The sequence below is a fragment of the Oncorhynchus mykiss genome, chromosome 3, assembly GCF_013265735.2.
Source record: "Oncorhynchus mykiss isolate Arlee chromosome 3, USDA_OmykA_1.1, whole genome shotgun sequence".
Taxonomy (NCBI): domain Eukaryota; kingdom Metazoa; phylum Chordata; class Actinopteri; order Salmoniformes; family Salmonidae; genus Oncorhynchus; species Oncorhynchus mykiss.
Genome location: NC_048567.1, coordinates 1,738,809 through 1,755,818, shown reverse-complemented (window position 1 = coordinate 1,755,818; position 17,010 = coordinate 1,738,809). Strand labels below are relative to the sequence as shown.

Below are 17,010 nucleotides of genomic sequence, written 5' to 3'. Positions count from 1 at the left end.
TGATTAACCCTAATGGTCTCAGATCAGCAGTAGAAAGAAGTAGGCCTAATTATTTTAGGTGTAATCTTCAAAGATATTAGGGGGAAATAAACACTGCACCCAAATCCACGTTTTACAATGCTCCTGGGAAATGGGTAGGCCTCCACCTATAGTCCTTCACAGTTTTACAGCTGTGATATATTTATTTATTTACATAGATCACATACATAAATAAATATGTTAGCTGTAGGTAGCGTTGAGATAAAATTCCCATATTCTATTGCTACTAACATAAATCCTAATATATCATGTTTTCCTCATTTGCTCTGTAGGAGGTTCGTCATATGAAGGACATTCAAGTGGATGTGACCCCTAACCTGCAATAGGGGCTCAGTGAGGTGACAGACATCCTGTAATGGATCTCCAGCTAGTGTCTGAGGACCTGGAGAAGGCTGTGTCTACAGCTGTGGGGCAGGACAAGCATGGTAACCTAACCTCACTGTATGAAGGATTTTATTGTTATGGATAGTCATCTCCAATCTGTTCAAATATCACTGTTGTTGATAACACACATTACCAAAATGATTCACACTTGTCTTCCTATTTCCACATAATCTGTCATGGTTCCCCACCCCAACAGGGCATAAAACCAACCTCTCTTTATTGCTACTGCTAATACACCCAAATCCAACAGCGTTTGAGTATCTTTTTGCTGTTCTTCTAACCCTGAATGGCAACATTTTATCCTAGTACACAAGCATGTCACTTTATCCATCCACACCCACTCTACTGCCGCATGGCCACTGCGGCTGAGACTTTCACCCTCTCGTTACAGGTATAGCAGGTAACCAACCCCACCCGGGTCTTACCCCCTAGGACTTACCCTTTGCAGGTACCTGCCTGCTCGGGCTTACCTTCCGGGACTCACCCTATTCTTATAGTACAAGCAGGAACCAACCTACTCGGGATTTACCCCCTAGGAGTTACCCTCTACAGGTTTGGGTTTACCTTCCGGGACTTACCATATACCACAAAGCTACGACCGGTCGTAATACAATGGGACTACTGAATAAGCTCAGGCTTTCTAGGTTCGTACCCTATAATTGGTTCAGCCTACGACTCTCATCTCCCCAAGATGTCAGAATTAGTGATAACGGGTGTAGGAACTTTGCTTACCTTGTTTCCGTTTCACTGTTTCTTAATCTCTAGTTCGACTGCAAATCGCGGTGAACCCTGCTCGCAGTGCCAACTGTTAGGTTCTAATTCTCAGAGTAAAAACTCGACGGACACTATGAATGCTTGAACCAAGTTTATTCTTCCCAGAGGGTCAAGACAGCTGCATTAGACAAAAAACATATTCACACAAGCACTGATATTTAATCCTCTCTCCTATGCTGAGTCTGCTCCTACACCTCTAAACAGCCAATGCATCTCTGTTGCTAGACAGAACCTTGGTGATATCTGTTCTTCCTCAATTCATCTGACCTGACCGCTACCCCAAAGTGCTCACTCCTCCCCAACTCAAGGCTGACATGGTGATTGGTACCAGACTGTGTCTCTTCTCATCCCAGAGGATCCCACCCATAGGATGCCTGATGGCTAACAATAACATATCCTGACATAATGTAAACGTTATACATTAAGCTCTCTCCCTCAGTGACATGAATTAGTATATTTCATATTCTCAGAACCCAACAGTAGGTTTTAAGGTGTGGCTGCATGTTTGTCGTGGACGCATCGTCACTCTTGATGTTCTTTTTCCAAGTCTGAACTGGCCGTTCTTGTCTTTCCTCAACTAATTGAAACCTCAGGGACAGACATCCTGAACGACTCTGATGTCAGAGCTCCCATCAGCCCTCTACACCTCGCTGTGAGTAAAGCCTACCTGCTCCTGTAGTGGTCTCCATATGACAAATGGCACCCTATTCCCTATTTAGTACACTACGTTTGACCAGATCCTTATAGGCCCTGATCAAAAGTAGTTCACTACATAGGGAATAGGGTGCTATCTGGGATGCAAGCATGGTGTAGATTTTCCACAGGAAGTTGACTGTCCAGACAGACTCACACACCATATTCCGATCTATTCCTGATTAGTGTAAAATACATATTCTACACAGTGATGATGAGGATGATTTCCTTATTTTGCCATTTGAGTTAATCAACCTCAGAAGAGAAGTAGAGTGTTTGTTTCTCAATCCCACGCTTGGCAGGAACCTCCGATGTTGATGCTGGGCGGGAGCAAAAATGGGCTCCCGATTGAAAGACTCTGGTCTACTTTAGAGGTCTAGCACTGTATTTCTGTTCAGGCGTACCACGGGTCTACTCTAGGACATTGATTATATTAAGAGTGAATATCTATTCAGGCGTACCACAGTCACCACCATGCTATGGAGGTCCTGGTTCAGTCTCTGCTGGATCTAGACGTGAGGGACAGCCAGGGGCGCACCCCTCTGGACCTGGCTGCCTTAAAAAGATATGTGGAGTGTGTTGACGTCCTCATCAACCAGGAAGCCTCCATCCTGGTTAAAGACTTCACTCTGAAGAGGACCCCCATCCACGCTGCAGGTAGACATAAGGATATCACATAGAGCTTCTGTAATTAAAACGTTTTCCTGACCAAGATGGCCATTTGTTTGGTCATGTTGCTAGGATGACAATGTCCACTCTAGGGATGTTACATGGTATCGTGTGAAAATGCCCACTAGACACTGATCTAAGGTCCTTTTTTGTCATGTTCTCCACTAATGATTGAGGATCTAGGGAGGGTAAGCTGATCCTAGATCAGTGCACAGGGGAGACTTCTATCCAGAGCCAGGTACACAGCTAGCAGGTGACAGGCTTCGATGGCCTCAGCCCCAAAATTCATTATTATCTGCTGTGTTAACATCATGAGGATGTCATCTACCAACACCACTGTTCTTGAAATCTGTCTGTTCATGTGAAGGTTATAGTCATCCAGCAATCTGCTCATATCCTCTCTGTTTATCCTCCTCTAGCTACCAATAGTCAATCATCTGACATTCTTAAATCCTCTCTGTTTATCCTCCTCTAGCTACCAATGGTCAATCATCTCACATTCTTATATCTTCTCAGTTTTTCCACCTCTAGCTACTGAAGGTCAATCATCTCACATTCTTATATCCTCTCTGTTTATCTTCCTCTAGCAACCAACGGTCATTCGGAGTGTTTGCGTTTGCTGATTGGAAATGCTGACCTCCAGAGTGCAGCGGACATTCAAGACGGGAATAGTCACTTGGGTTTTGGATACAATTCCTGAAATAAAGAGATTTTGAAACTGGGGCTGCATCCCAAATGGCAACCTATACCCTACTTGGTACAGTACTTTAAACCAAAGTCCTATGGGCTCAGGTCAAGAGTAGTGTACCATATAGGGAATAGGTTGCCATTTGGGACTCAGCCTGGTTATTACCAGTTTGTAATATGACCTGTTGTCTTGTGTATCAGAACCCCTCTGACGCTGTCGGTGCTGAGCGGACACACAGACTGTGTGTACTCACTGTTTCAACAAGGGAGCCAGCGTAGAAGCCAAAGACAAATGGCACAGAACAGCTCTACACAGAAGGGTTGCGAGGAGAGTTGGCTGTACGCGCTCACACACAGAAAGAGAGGGGGAGGCTTGTTCTGATCTAGGGATGGGGCCATTGAACTACTAGGGATGGCTTTGGTGTGGGATCTAGCATGGAATATGAATTATGCCCAAATATACCTATTATGATTCCTTATTATTTAATTGATTATAAATTATTCAAATCCATTCTTGCCTCCCCTCCCTTCCCTTCCTCCTAGGCGGTGACGGGTCACGAGGAGTGCAGCACAGCGCCAGCTTCCTGGTTCGGGAAGGTAAGGTGCGGAGCCATGTCCACCTGGTGGCGTTGTCCGGACACATCGGGGTGCTGGGGTGGCTCCTACACACCGCCCAGTCAGTGTGGACCCTCCCCGTCATCACAGACAACCAGGGCTACACGCCACTACACTGGGCCTGCTACAACGGTACGTACTGGACAGAGGGACAGCGAAGTGGGCCAGAGGCCACAAACAAATACACACATAAACACAGCGTTGCTTAAATCACCACAGCCAGCTTCGGGAGGGCAGGAACCAAGCCATCCGCACAGGAACCTTAAGAGTCCCTCAGACAGTGAGAGAGAAGAGGGAGGGATAGGGGGAAGCACAACAGGCCCACACTCATCCTCTCGTACCACCAGGTTCCCTTCCAGCAGATACTGGACTTCAGAGGAACTGCTGCTGCTATACCCCATCTTTACCTTTACCCACAAAGGTCCTAAACGGTAGAAACCTGCGTTTCGGCATTTTCAAAACCTGTTTTGAGTATAGAAATTGGGCTGAGTGTTTGTGCTGAGAAAAGACATAAGGAGTGATGTTTCATTTAAGTTTCATGAGAGTGATTGTCATGTTTATCCGCACACTAAGACAGTCAGAACTTACCTAGCCTCTTGTCTGTAATCCATGTGGGAGGAGGGGAAATCATACATTTTGTATGAACAAATATTTTTATAAAATCATTCATGTCTTAAGAAAATTGTACCATTAAAAAATTGTACCATTTGCTCTGATGAGTAATTGTAAAGATTTAATGCATCCCAAATGGAACCCTATACTGAATAGTACACTACTGTTGAACAGGGTCCATAGGGTTCTGGTCAAAAGCAGTGCCATTTAGGATGCTGGTATGTGAGCAACACGACTATTTGAAGGGACCTATTACATTATTAAACCTACCTGTCCTTTGGCCTCTAGAAAGTATTTTAGAAAGTTAATAATTAATTCATGTTTTCTTTCTTGTGATATTTGTCATTTTGTGCCTTTGTTAGTTACTGAGGGGAGGTTAGGAGAGTAGGGGCACCTGTATGAGCGACAACAATGATGCACACTAAGTACTACAACGTTTGTGAAAAGCACTGATACTATCCAGAGGCATGTGAGGTGGAAAACATGTCTCCCTTGGAGAGGAGAAACATTGTAAACCAATGGTAGGACAGCAGCATTTAGATTTTCTTCTGTTGGAAAATAAATATCGATATTATTTGTCTTTGGTCTTATAATCAATGTTTTTTAACAGGTGTTGCTTGCTTTAACTTCTTCAAAAAATGAAACCACTCAATCCTTGTATGTGATTGAATGTTCATATCCCCGTTTTTGTCTCTTTTTGAAAATCATTTTAACTGGAAATATGTGCAATACATTTGCTATGTTCACCAAATCAGCAACAAGAGAGTCACAGGTTCACAGGTTTTTCGTGTCATTATCATTCTTTTAAACGGATGAAACTAGCATGTACATATGAAATGGTGACTGAATTCGAAACTCCCATGAATTCTTTCAGTATCTGAAGTTTGCTGTATATTTTATGAGTAATAAATGTTATTTAATGATGAACTCTGGGTTATCGGTGTGGGTTATGTATTTTATTTTATTTTGCATTGCGTCCACAACATGACATTTTTAAGGGCAATAGTAGCCTACATTTGTGTACAACTCGCAGGATTTCCATGCGTGAGCTTTCAACCGCTCAGGGCGTTGCATCAGCACGAGATTGGAAGTGCGTCAAATCTGTACAGCATTGTTACGTCATCACTGATAAACGTTGAAACTGATGAGAAACCGCGGGAGCAGTTCAGTCTGATTCTCGCTAGTCCTGGAGGAGCGTTCATTTTGGCAAGGAAATGTGCTGATTTTGCAAGGACGTGAGAAGAAAGAGTTCAAGGTAAGCATGTTATTTAAGCAATAAGGCCCAAGCGGTTGTGGTATATGGTCAATATACCACGGCTAAGGGCTGTTCTTACAACCCGAAGTGCTAGGACACAGCCCTTAGCCATGGTATATTTATTTTATTTATTTCACCTTTATTTAACCAGGTAGGCTAGTTGAGAACAAGTTCTCATTTGCAACTGCGACCTGGCCAAGATAAAGCATAGCGGTGTGAACAGACAACACAGAGTTACACATGGAGTAAACAATTCAATAACACAGTAGGAAAAGTCAATAACACAGTCAATAATAAGTCAATAACACAGTAGGAAAAAAAGTCTATATACATTGTGTGCAAAAGGCATGAGGAGGTAGGCGAATAATTACAATTTTGCAGATTAACACTGAAGTGATAAATAAATGATCAGATTGGTGTGCAAAAGAGCAGAAAAGTAAATAAATATAAACAGTATGGGGATGAGGTAGGTAAAATTGGGTGGGCTATTTACCGATAGACTATGTACAGCTGCAGCGATGGGTTAGCTGCTCAGATAGCAGATGTTTGAAGTTGGTGAGGGAGATAAAAGTCTCCAACTTCAGCGATGTTTGCAATTCGTTCCAGTCACAGGCAGCAGAGAACTGGAACGAAAGGCGGCAAAATGAGGTGTTGGCTTTAGGGATGATCAGTGAGATACACCTGCTGGAGCGCGTGCTACGGGTGGGTGTTGCCATCGTGACCAGTGAACTGAGATAAGGGGGAGCTTTACCTAGCATGGACTTGTAGATGACCTGGAGTCAGTGGGTCTGGCGACGTATATTGGCCATATATCACGAATCCCCGAGGTGCCTTATTGCTATTATAAACTGGTTACCAACATAATTAGAGCAGTAAAAAATACATGTTTTGTCATACCCATGGTATACAGTCTGATATACCACGGCTTTCAGCCAATCAGCATTCAGGTCTCAATCCACCCAGTTTATAATTATTTTGAAATACCCATTTATATTAATTACTGTGGATTAAATATTGTTAAATAAATGAAATGATGTGCTATTCATTCTGTAATATCAAACTACAAATTCTATGGCCGGGGAGTCATGAGAGTTGGCTAAAGGTACAGTAGAATCTGTTGTGGGTCAAATGGGGGTCTAGGGTCAAAGGCTATGACACCACCTTCACATTTACGTCCTAAATGGCACCCTATTCCCTATGTAGGCTAGTGCACTACTTTTAACTAAGATCCATACACTGGTTGGCTGGTCATGAAAAACATGCACTCGCTCATCAATGGCCGGAATGCGTGTATCTTGTTATGACTCTAAACCTCAGCTAGCAAGTGCTCATTATGCAAATGTATTTGTTTGCCGGTAACATTTAGAGACTAAATATAGTTTACATGTTGTCAACGTTCTAAGCGAACCCTGTCTATTTACTTTGTCTATTTTACCCAGTTACATGCCAGTTTTGTTGCTAAACAACCAACCCGTCTTTTTAGGTGTCATAATACCCATAAAACCTTGCGGTCAAACAGGGAGGGAAATGGTTCCAATCGTTTTTCCACCATTCATTTTTCCCATAGGCGATTTCAGAAACACATAAAATAAGGGCTGTGTTTCATGTAGGCTTACCCTGGTGTGCCATTTTTAGAACCATGTAAATCTGTCACGGACAAGGTGACTTTTAGCAATACATTTGGCTCTATTTACTCTCAGATTCGAAATTTGTAATTAGCATCAAAGTAGACATGCAAAACTACAAATCCCTGCAAGCTCCTAAACGTCATTTCTAGCTGACACCTTTGCTAACAGGTTTTGTGTCAATTTAAAACTTGCACTAAACAGTTCACAGAATTGGCCATTTAAAGAAATGTAGCCAATTTATTAATTACTACATTTAGCTAACATTAGATAGTTAATCAAGAGATTCTTACCTTTGCCTCGATCAGCATGATCATCGTGGCATTTGTAGTTCTTTATGATAGCCACATTAGCAGATAATTAGCATTTCATTTTTGGGGGGTAAATACAGGCAAATATATTGATAAAAGTCACCTTGTCCTAGAGAGATTTACAGTTATCAAAATGTCACACCAGGGTAAGCCTACCTGAAACACAGCCCTTATTTTAAGTGTTTCTAAAATCCACTATGGGAAAAGTGTATGGTGTAAAAACGATTGGAACCATTTCCCTGTTTGACTACTATGTTTTATGGGGATTATGACTCATTCCTGTGGCACTCTATAGGGCTCCGGCCAAAAGAAGTGCATTATATTGGAAATAGGGTGCTATTTCGGACACAAGCATAGATATGATGCATTATGATGTGACCATAGAAATAGAATCACTAGAAAGGATAGAGCCTCTGATCACGGCAATTTGACTGGTAAACTGAACTGTACACCTGACATGATGTTCTGGTGATTTTATAGTGACCTTAGAGAGATTCCTTTTTCTGTATCTAGATCTGATAAAGATCACAGAGAGGTTGAGAGACAGACCAAGTTGGAAGAGGCTGTTCTAGAGACAGATATCCCAACTCTGTCACTAGAGGCTGAAGGAGAGATTGAGATGCAGGAAGCTGATCTGAAGACAGATGGCACATCTCAGTCACAGGAGGTTGAAGGAGAGAGTGAGTTGGACGAGGCCATTGTCATCCCATCTCAGTCACAGGAGGTATGATGTTTTGTGTTTTAATGACGCATTGAAGATTAAAATGACAAATTAATTGTCCAAGCTTGAGCTAGTAAAGGTATTCTAATCTAGGAGGCCAAAGGAGAGAGTGAGTTGAATCAGGTTGATCTGAAGACATCCACATCAACTCTAACACTGGAGGTCGAAGGAGAGAGTGAGTTGAATCAGGTTGATCTGAAGACATCCACATCAACTCTGACACTGGAGGTCGAAGGAGAGAGTGAGTTGAATCAGGTTGATCTGAAGACATCCACATCAACTCTGACACTGGAGGTCGAAGGAGAGAGTGAGTTGAATCAGGTTGATCTGAAGACATCCACATCAACTCTGACACTGGAGGTCGAAGGAGAGAGTGTGATGCAGGAGAGTGATGATGTAGAAACAGCCGGGCCATCTCAATGCCAGGAGACTGAACGAGTGGCAAAGGTAAATGCTTCCAGATAACAGTGTGTGTGTGTGTGTGTGTGTACATGTCTGTTTGTGCACGCAGACAGTAGTTCGTAAACAGACATTACGTTAACACTGCATGGCGAATTTGATTGAATTCCAGCCTAAGTCTGCTTTCTGTCGTCCCCATCAGGCTAAAGTGGTGACCTTCACTACCATGACCCGCAAGGCTGCAGCCTCCCAGACCAGCCTCACCCTCAGCAGGGGAAAGAGAAGCTACCCAGACCTACACACCTTTGTGCAGGACATGAAGGATGGGTTAGTTGCTCTTTGGTTCCCTGTGCATCCCCTAGATATGTTCCCTATTAGAGCCTTGGTCAACAATAGTTCCGTATTTAAGGAATAGGGGCCATTTGGGACGTACCCATAGGGACAATCTCAATTGCATTCTCCTCGAGTCCTCTCTTCTCGCCTCCTTCTCAAAACCCATTGGATGAGAAAGCCCTCCCTTTTGACCATCTCGTCCTATGGGTTTTGAGAAGGAGGTGAGGTGTCTCGGGCAAATACAAGGGACTCAACTGACCAATCAGGGATGTTTGGATGTGGCCTAGTTCCGTAGAGGTCCATCCATACCGTAATCTAAGAGAATAGAGGTAATGTCATGTAGTTTAATTGTGTACCTTTTTTAATTTACTTTTCAGCCATTGGAATCTGCTGAGTGAGAATATGCGTGCCGGGGTGAGTTATAGTCACTTCTAAAGTAGTTCATGTTGGTAAGATGGACCAAACATTCCAAACTCCTATTGGTGGAAATCGTGCAGGACCTTTAATTCAGAGGTTCCCAAACTTTTCCCTCAGGCCCCCCTTTCCAGCATTGTGGAACATCCTGAACCACTGCTTTAATTGACTAGCTTGAGTAAACACATGGTGCAGCAGTGCAGCTCCGTTAACAAACTAACTCTGTATGGTCTTTTAACATTTCAGATGAGCAGAGATGAGTTTAGTGCTAGGTGCATGGATATTACAAATTGGGTGATGGAGTCTACATCCACTGTGGTCGTTCCCGCCCTTGACCTCACCATGCAGATCAGGCTCTCTGATTCGTCAAGCTCTTCTGGATCAGGAAGTAATGAGGCTAGAGAAGTGACCTCTCTTGGCCGCAGCGTCAGATTCAGCTTTCGTGGTGGACCCAGTAGACGCACCAGTTCAAGAACTACTTGCAGCACACAAACTCCCACGCCTTTCCCCTCCTCTCACAGGTACCTACCCCTATCCCCTCCTCTCATAGGTACTTACCCCTATCCCCTCCTCTCACAGGTACTTATCCCTATCCCCTCCTCTCACAGGTACCTACCCCTATCCCCTCCTCTCATAGGTACTTACCCCTATCCCCTCCTCTCACAGGTACTTACCCCTTTCCCCTCCTCTCACAGGTACCTACCCCTATCCCCTCCTCTCACAGGTACCTACCCCTATCCCCTCTCATAGGTACTTACCCCTATCCCCTCCTCTCACAGGTACTTACCCCTATCCCCTCCTCTCACAGGTACCTACCCCTATCCCCTCCTCTCATAGGTACTTACCCCTATCCCCTCCTCTCACAGGTACTTACCCCTATCCCCTCCTCTCACAGGTACCTACCCCTATCCCCTCCTCTCATAGGTACTTACCCCTATCCCCTCCTCTCACAGGTACTTACCCCTATCCCCTCCTCTCACAGGTACTTATCCCTATCCCCTGCTCTCATAGGTACCTACCCCTATCCCCTCCTCTCACAGGTACCTACCCCTATCCCCTCCTCTCACAGGTACCTACCCCTATCCCCTCCTCTCACAGGTACCTACCCCTATCCCCTCCTCTCACAGGTACTTATCCCTATCCCCTCCTCTCATAGGTACCTACCCCTATCCCCTCCTCTCACAGGTACTCACCCCTATCCCCTCCTCTCATAGGTACTTACCCCTTTCCCCTCCTCTTCTTGTAGGTCTTTCTAAAAACATTATTCCCATGTCCCTTGTTATAAGTACACATATCCATTCCAGATCCACCTAGAGAGAAATACTACTTAGGTACTTCCAAATTCTTGGATCATATGTTGTATTTTGTTATCATGTACTATTCATTTCTGTTGTGCATTCTGCAGGTCCATGACCTCTTTGCTGAGTGATGACGAAGAGCGATATGTCTCCTCACCTGAGGGTGGTGATAGAGAGATGAGACACAGACCCCACTCGGCACCACTGAGTTCTGTGTTTGGAATCTCTGAGGATTCTGTCTTCAACATGGTCCAGAGAGGCCAGTCGCAGAGTGGCATCGTACTGTCATCCAGTTGGAGTAGACGGGAGAAATACAGACCTGTCAAAATACCAACGGACACCAGGTTTATGATGGGTATTGTAGAGTTGGTAATGAACCTTCTTAACTCCAGATTGGCTGAGCTAATGCAAAGTTTCAGTCAGGGAACTCTAGGTCCGCTGTCTGGTAGTATCTCAGCAAGTCAGCAGTTTGCCCAAGAAATGCTAAGCATGGTGTCTGCTAAGATGTATTCCCATGCCATAGAGCATATTGCGCACGGCTACAAGTCTCCCCTTGAGTTAGAGAGGGAGCTTGAGGCCATATTGGGTCCTCTGGCTGGACAGGTTATAGTCATCATCATAGATAGCATCTTTAAGGCTAAAGCCAACGGAGGAAACAAGGGACGAGCGACCAGCCCCTTGACCTATTTTCTCACTGCCGTTTCGGCAGAAATACAAAGCCTAGTTGTTCAGAGATCGGCTAGCAGACCGTCCACCAGACTGTCCAACAACGACCCACTGCTGAACATTTCCAAGTCAAAGGTCTTAAGATCAGTTCTGCTCAAAATGGCAGAACTCTTTGGCCAAGGTCCAAGTGAAACCTGTCTAGTTCCAGTAGTCCAGAGTCAGTCCGACAACTCTGTTTGCGACTGGACTCTGAATGCAGGCACCGTTCATCCAAGTCAATTTCTGTCCCACAACAGAATGTCAGAAGTGTCATCCGATGTTGTGGATCTTGTACTTGAGGTTTTTGGGATAACAGGATTTTTGGATAGCAGGAGCCCGTCAAGGCCACAGAGTGCCTGCTCCTACAACTCAGCTAGTGGAGCAATAGATATGAGAGCTCTTGCTGGGGACTTGGTCAGACAGGTGTCTGTCAAACTCAGACCCTTTGTCTCTGAGAGTCAACTCTCCACCATGTCCATGACAGATCTGTCATATATTTCTGACTCCACCTTGAAGCAGTTGTGTTGTAGCTCTGCTGTTGCTGCAGCAACGGTCTGTCAAGCAATCAAAATGGAGCTCGAGAACCAGAGACCAACCGACCTGTCAGCCAGAGACCTACTATCGTCTCTGGTAGAGAGCATTGAGGACATGGATATTTCTGACATCCTCCAGGGCCCGTCGGCCATTTTGGAGGAGGCTGCTATGATTAAGCACCCAGAGATCTCCACCTCGACAATATACAGGTCTCTGCTTCTCGACTCATCTCTCGCCTCCTCTAACATGGTCACTGAGAGCATTATCTTCAACAGCCCACGCCCATCAGAGGAGAATGTGAGTATTCAGAATGTGCTCCCTGTTGATAAAGTTGACATCCTCCATGGTCAACCAGTGGAGGGGTATATCGTCAAAGCTGAGCAATGCATCACTCAGGTCATTCAGGATGCAGCTGTGACATATACTAGCGTGCTGGATAAAACCGACACTGGGAAACTGTCAGAAGTTCTGTCTGTCTGCGTTTCCGCTGAGAATATTGAGGATGCATCCTCTGATCTATTTGGTGGAATTATTTCCGACCTGCATGAGGTATCTGAGGTCAATAAGACCTCCATGCGTACGAAATCAGGTCGCAAAATGTTCTGGATGGAAGTGAGTTCAGGTTCCCAGAAGATTTATACCAAAACCCTGGACAAACTGAGGAAGCTTTTCACCTCTCACCTTCTCACTGAGGGAAAAAATACTCCTGTGCAAATTGAGTTATATGACACTGGACTACTTGTAACTGAGACCACTGTGGAGGTATCTCCTGTACAGAAGACAGACAGTAATACCTCTTCAATGTCCTCAGCCCACCAGCTCACCCTCGACACCTGCACTAAAGGGGTCATCAAACAGGTGATCTCGGTGCTGAGGGTGGAGACTTCAAAGGAAGTCAAATGCGAGAGCATGTCAAATGCATCCTTCGACTTCAACCAGAAGTTGGACTCTATAATTTCGAAATTAGAGAGCCTCACCATTTCGAGTGACGGGACGTCAGCCAAGATTGCCAGGCTCACGCGATCTCGTAGTGCAGCCAGCAGATCCTCTAACATTTCCATCCAGAGCTTTCACAGTGCTGAGTTCCAAGCTACGGCCAAACTGATTGTGCGTGAGGCCATTCTCAGAGCTGCTAGCGAAGCCAACTGTTCTTTGCCACAGAGCATGACTAGCAGCACCTTCTCACACCATGTGGTTTCTACAACTGAAGATATAGTGAATATGATCATGCAAGACCTTGAAAGTCTATCCCGGTACACAGTGGAGGACACAGACTCCTTCCCACTAGGAGAGAAAAAGCTGCAGTCCCAGCTCAATCCCAGAGTTGTCTTTGACACCTTATTGGATGCTGCTCATACCATGTACCACAGAGTAAAGGATAGACTGAACGTCTTTTTGTCTTTTCCACCCGTGTCAGTCACCACAGCCAAAGATGTGCTGGACTCCACCCCTGTGGAGACACTCAGATGCTCAAAGTCCCCTGACACTGCTCTTGTTAAGGACAGGAGCCGCCCTCCGTCTGTGAGAAGTGAGAAGCCATTTTCAAAAGTCAGTTTGACTAAAAGGTCTAAAGCCCTTGTGTCTTCGAGTGGCTCCTCCACAGACCACCATGTAATTGACACATGCAGTGAGGATGTCACTCTGCCTACCAGGAGTATGTCAGTTGTGAGCGACACCAGTTTGAAGAGAACCTCTCCTCTCCATGGTAGTGGATTGAGTGCAAGTTGTGAACCTCTTGTGGCTCTACAAGACGGAACAGTGGCAGTCAGCCAAGAAGGCTTTAGCAAAACTGCAAAGGAGACGCTCAGCTTGATCCTAAATGTGATCAAGTGCAGATTGGCCAACTCTGAGAGTTCATCTGTTGGGCAGAATGCAAGGGAGGAGCTTCTGATAACCACTAACATGTTAGACTCTCTACTGGAGAGCCTTGACCTGTTGCCTGACATGAGTGCTGCCAATGAGATCACAAGGACAGAATGCCATACCTCTAACGCAATGGACAAGACAGGTTCACAGTCAGCGCTTGTGAATCAACAAGAAATAAACATATCTGACACCAGTCTCATAGTGAAAACTATAATGGACACATTGAAGACAGACGACCCAGAGATGACTTCAGCAGAAGAAAATCTGGATAGACTCCTGTCAATTGAAGCCCTTCAAGATGCGTCTGGCAACCTGATCGCAAAGGTCCATGGTCTCATTCAGGAGATAACCATAAGCCGCCAGCTTCAGTCCACGACTGGCCACAGAAGCCTCTCTCAACCAGCTCTGCCAAAGCCAGCACTGAGGAAGCTGTCAAAGCACGATGCGTCAGAGCTCGTTTACAGCTTTGCCCAGACTTCTGTTAGCAGACTCCTGGGGCAGTGTTTGGTTAGGCCTATGCCACCCACCGCTGACAGGGTTTTGGATCAGGTCATCAAGTTGATGACAGACATGGTGATGGACAGCCTGACTGATCTGTCCAAGTCTGCAATGGAGGATGGTAAGTGAAAGTACCTCTTCATCTGCATAGGACTTCATTGTAACATGATGCTCACTACATTGCATTTTATGATGTGAACTTTGCTGTTTGCGTCCAAAATGGCACCTTCTTCCATATTTAGTGCACTACTTTTGACCAGAGCCAGACCCTATGGGCCCAGTTCAAAAGTTGTGCACTATAAAGGGAAGAGAAGGCCTTTTGGGACACAGTGACTGATTTCCATTGTTGCGTCCTCTTCTCCCAGTTATTGTACCCAGGTCGGTCACACCAGCTTGCTCTTCTGACTCAGACACCAGCAATGCTGCAAGTGACATCACTCATGGTATTGTGGCTGACCTTAATGCTACTGAGGAATTCCCTGCCAGGGGCCTTAGCCCGGCTGATGTAAAGGCTGACGGCATGGCCCGCCTTCCCTCTGCCAGGGGGGAAGAGACTAAGAAGAACAGGAAGTGGCATTTCCTGCACAAAATTGTCAAGATTCCAAAGATCAGGATTAAGGTAGAGGGCTCAGTGTCTTTAGATTACCTCTGTAAGGCAGGGCTGAAATGTACCCTACATATTCACTAAACCCCTATTGTCTCTGCATTAGAACAATGCTGTTGTCATTGTCTTTAGGAGGTTGAGTGAGGCCGCTGTAATACAATCCTAATACACATGGGAGCGAGAGAGTCAATGGATGTGTTCCAAATTGCACCCTATTCCTTATATAGTGCACTACTTTTGACCAGAGCTCGATGGGCCCTTGTCAAAAGTAGTGCCTTAAGTAGCCAATAGGGTGTCTTTTGGGATCCATGCCATATATTTTACACATGCTCAGTTGTCCTGATGTGTTTTGTCTTCAGCTGTTCAAGACAAAGGGGGAACCGAAGAGCCACCCTGAACAGGATTCTCTGCCTACCAAACGTCTCAGAGAGACTCGTATTTCACAGGGTAAGTGATAAGCATCGATAATGTCATATTGATGTATCACCCTATGGCCAGCTTGTTAAAACGGTGACTACAGATACAGGCGGACAGACAGATACACACATTCATTTTCTGATTATGAAATATTATTTTCACAGATGCTGAGTGTGAGGTTCCATCCACTTCCCCACCCAAAGAGGACCTGACAACCACACTGGCCCCTGCTCCCCAGGAGTCCCAGTCCCGTAAACGCCCTCTCATAGTCAGGGTGTTACGAGCTATCTCCAGAGCCGTCTCCAAACCATTCAGAGAAGCTTTTGGGAAGAAGAATTAGCCAAATGCCAGATTTTATTACTATTTTAATCAGAGCCTTTATTTAATAAAACATTACTGCATTGATTTCTGTCTATAGTCGTCTTACTGTTTGTGCAAGATAATGGTACTTCAAACCACATGGTCAAACGTAGTTATAGTGAAGCACTGTTTATGATTATTGATTGTGGAAATCACATTTTAATACAGAAAAGATGTCGTCACATAAAGACAGACATATAGGAGAAAACTCTGTCGACTATTCACATGATCAAGACACAACTAAAGCCATGAATGGATCATATTATTATTATTATACCTTGATTTCAACAAGGAACACAGACAGACCAAGGTTTATTTTACAGCTGGGCCCTGCGTAGACATGTTACACATTCAGTTTAGCTACAATGATTAAGAAACTACACAAGACAAACAAGACCATCACAGATAACACAAAAATACAGCAGCAGATTATTACGTTTGCACACAGGTTATTCCCCTAACAGCACAATAACTTGCATTACCCGAAAGTTACAAGCAATACAGAAATAAAAATCCTCCAATAATTATTTAAAATGGGCAACAGGGGGACAAGAGTCTCAAATTTAAGTTTAGTCTGCAGGCTTTTCCATTGGCAAGGAGCGTAACAGGAAAAGGCAGCCATACCCAACTCTGTGGAAATCGCATGGACCTCAAGTGTAATCCATGCTTGAGACCTGGTTTTAGGAATTCTAATTCTAATATTGATGAGTGATGATAAATAAGATGGTAGTTTATTCAGAAGTGCTTCATAGACAAACACGAGAACATATTCTCGTCTCATGGACAGCGAAGTCCAACCCACATTTTGATACAAAACACAGTGGTGAGTTCTGTAGCTAGCGTCCGTAATAAACCTAAGTACTCAATGATAAATAGCATCCAGCGATTTAAGTGTTGATGCCGTAGCATGCATGTAGATAATATCCCCACAATCTATAACAGACATAAAAGTAGCTTGCACAATTTGTCTTCTATTTGTACAGGACAAACATGTCCTGTCTCTAAAGAGGAAGCCTAGCTTGATTTTTAGCCGTTTATAAAGTTCGTCAATATGCATTTTAAAAGACAGTTCATCATCCAACCATATCCCTAAGTATTTATATGCAGAGACCTGATTCATTCGAGAACCATGTAAGCTCTTGTAAGTGCAAGTGTATTTTCAACCAACTTTTTGAACCTATTAAAAATCATAAAATG

The 17,010-nt window shown here is 44.5% G+C and overlaps 2 protein-coding genes across 6 annotated transcripts; both read left to right on the top strand.

The window, feature by feature from the left end:
- The first annotated feature begins 23 nt into the window (after nucleotides 1–23).
- Nucleotides 24–5,400, top strand: LOC118944751 (serine/threonine-protein phosphatase 6 regulatory ankyrin repeat subunit A-like). 2 transcript variants are annotated; one of them, XR_005040050.1, is made up of 3 exons: nucleotides 24–464; nucleotides 1,791–1,849; nucleotides 2,193–5,400. XR_005040050.1 is itself a non-coding variant. In XM_036965470.1 (3 exons), the coding sequence occupies exons 1-3, from the start codon at nucleotides 395–397 to the stop codon at nucleotides 2,568–2,570; spliced, it is 354 nt and encodes a 117-aa protein (XP_036821365.1). In that variant the 5' UTR covers nucleotides 24–394; the 3' UTR covers nucleotides 2,571–5,400. The 2 variants fall into 2 exon arrangements, 1 of the variants encoding a protein (XP_036821365.1); XM_036965470.1 differs by having other exon boundaries at nucleotides 2,346–5,400.
- Nucleotides 5,401–5,556: 156 nt separating this feature from the next.
- LOC118944740 lies at nucleotides 5,557–15,858 on the top strand. Of its 4 annotated transcripts, none has more exons than XM_036965410.1 (10): nucleotides 5,557–5,728; nucleotides 8,178–8,388; nucleotides 8,479–8,613; nucleotides 8,746–8,832; nucleotides 8,987–9,111; nucleotides 9,495–9,531; nucleotides 9,778–10,052; nucleotides 10,937–15,051; nucleotides 15,396–15,483; nucleotides 15,618–15,858. In XM_036965410.1, exons 2-8 carry the CDS (start codon nucleotides 8,284–8,286, stop codon nucleotides 14,559–14,561), a joined length of 4,389 nt encoding a protein of 1,462 aa, XP_036821305.1. In that variant the 5' UTR covers nucleotides 5,557–5,728; nucleotides 8,178–8,283; the 3' UTR covers nucleotides 14,562–15,051; nucleotides 15,396–15,483; nucleotides 15,618–15,858. The 4 variants fall into 4 exon arrangements, with proteins under 4 accessions (XP_036821305.1, XP_036821300.1, XP_036821290.1 ...); XM_036965405.1 differs by having other exon boundaries at nucleotides 8,479–8,679; XM_036965395.1 differs by having other exon boundaries at nucleotides 8,178–8,331; nucleotides 8,479–8,832.
- Nucleotides 15,859–17,010: the final 1,152 nt, after the last annotated feature.

Coding starts and splice junctions, on each gene's coding strand:
- LOC118944740 (XM_036965391.1), top strand. CDS start 8,284: ATGCAGGAAGCTGATCTGAAGACAGATGGCACATCTCAGTCACAGGAG. Junction 8,389..8,478: donor TCCCATCTCAGTCACAGGAG/GTATGATGTTTT, acceptor ATTCTAATCTAG/GAGGCCAAAGGAGAGAGTGA. Junction 10,053..10,936: donor CCTTTCCCCTCCTCTCACAG/GTACCTACCCCT, acceptor TGCATTCTGCAG/GTCCATGACCTCTTTGCTGA.
- LOC118944751 (XM_036965470.1), top strand. CDS start 395: ATGGATCTCCAGCTAGTGTCTGAGGACCTGGAGAAGGCTGTGTCTACA. Junction 465..1,790: donor TGTGGGGCAGGACAAGCATG/GTAACCTAACCT, acceptor TTGAAACCTCAG/GGACAGACATCCTGAACGAC. Junction 1,850..2,345: donor TCAGCCCTCTACACCTCGCT/GTGAGTAAAGCC, acceptor ATATCTATTCAG/GCGTACCACAGTCACCACCA.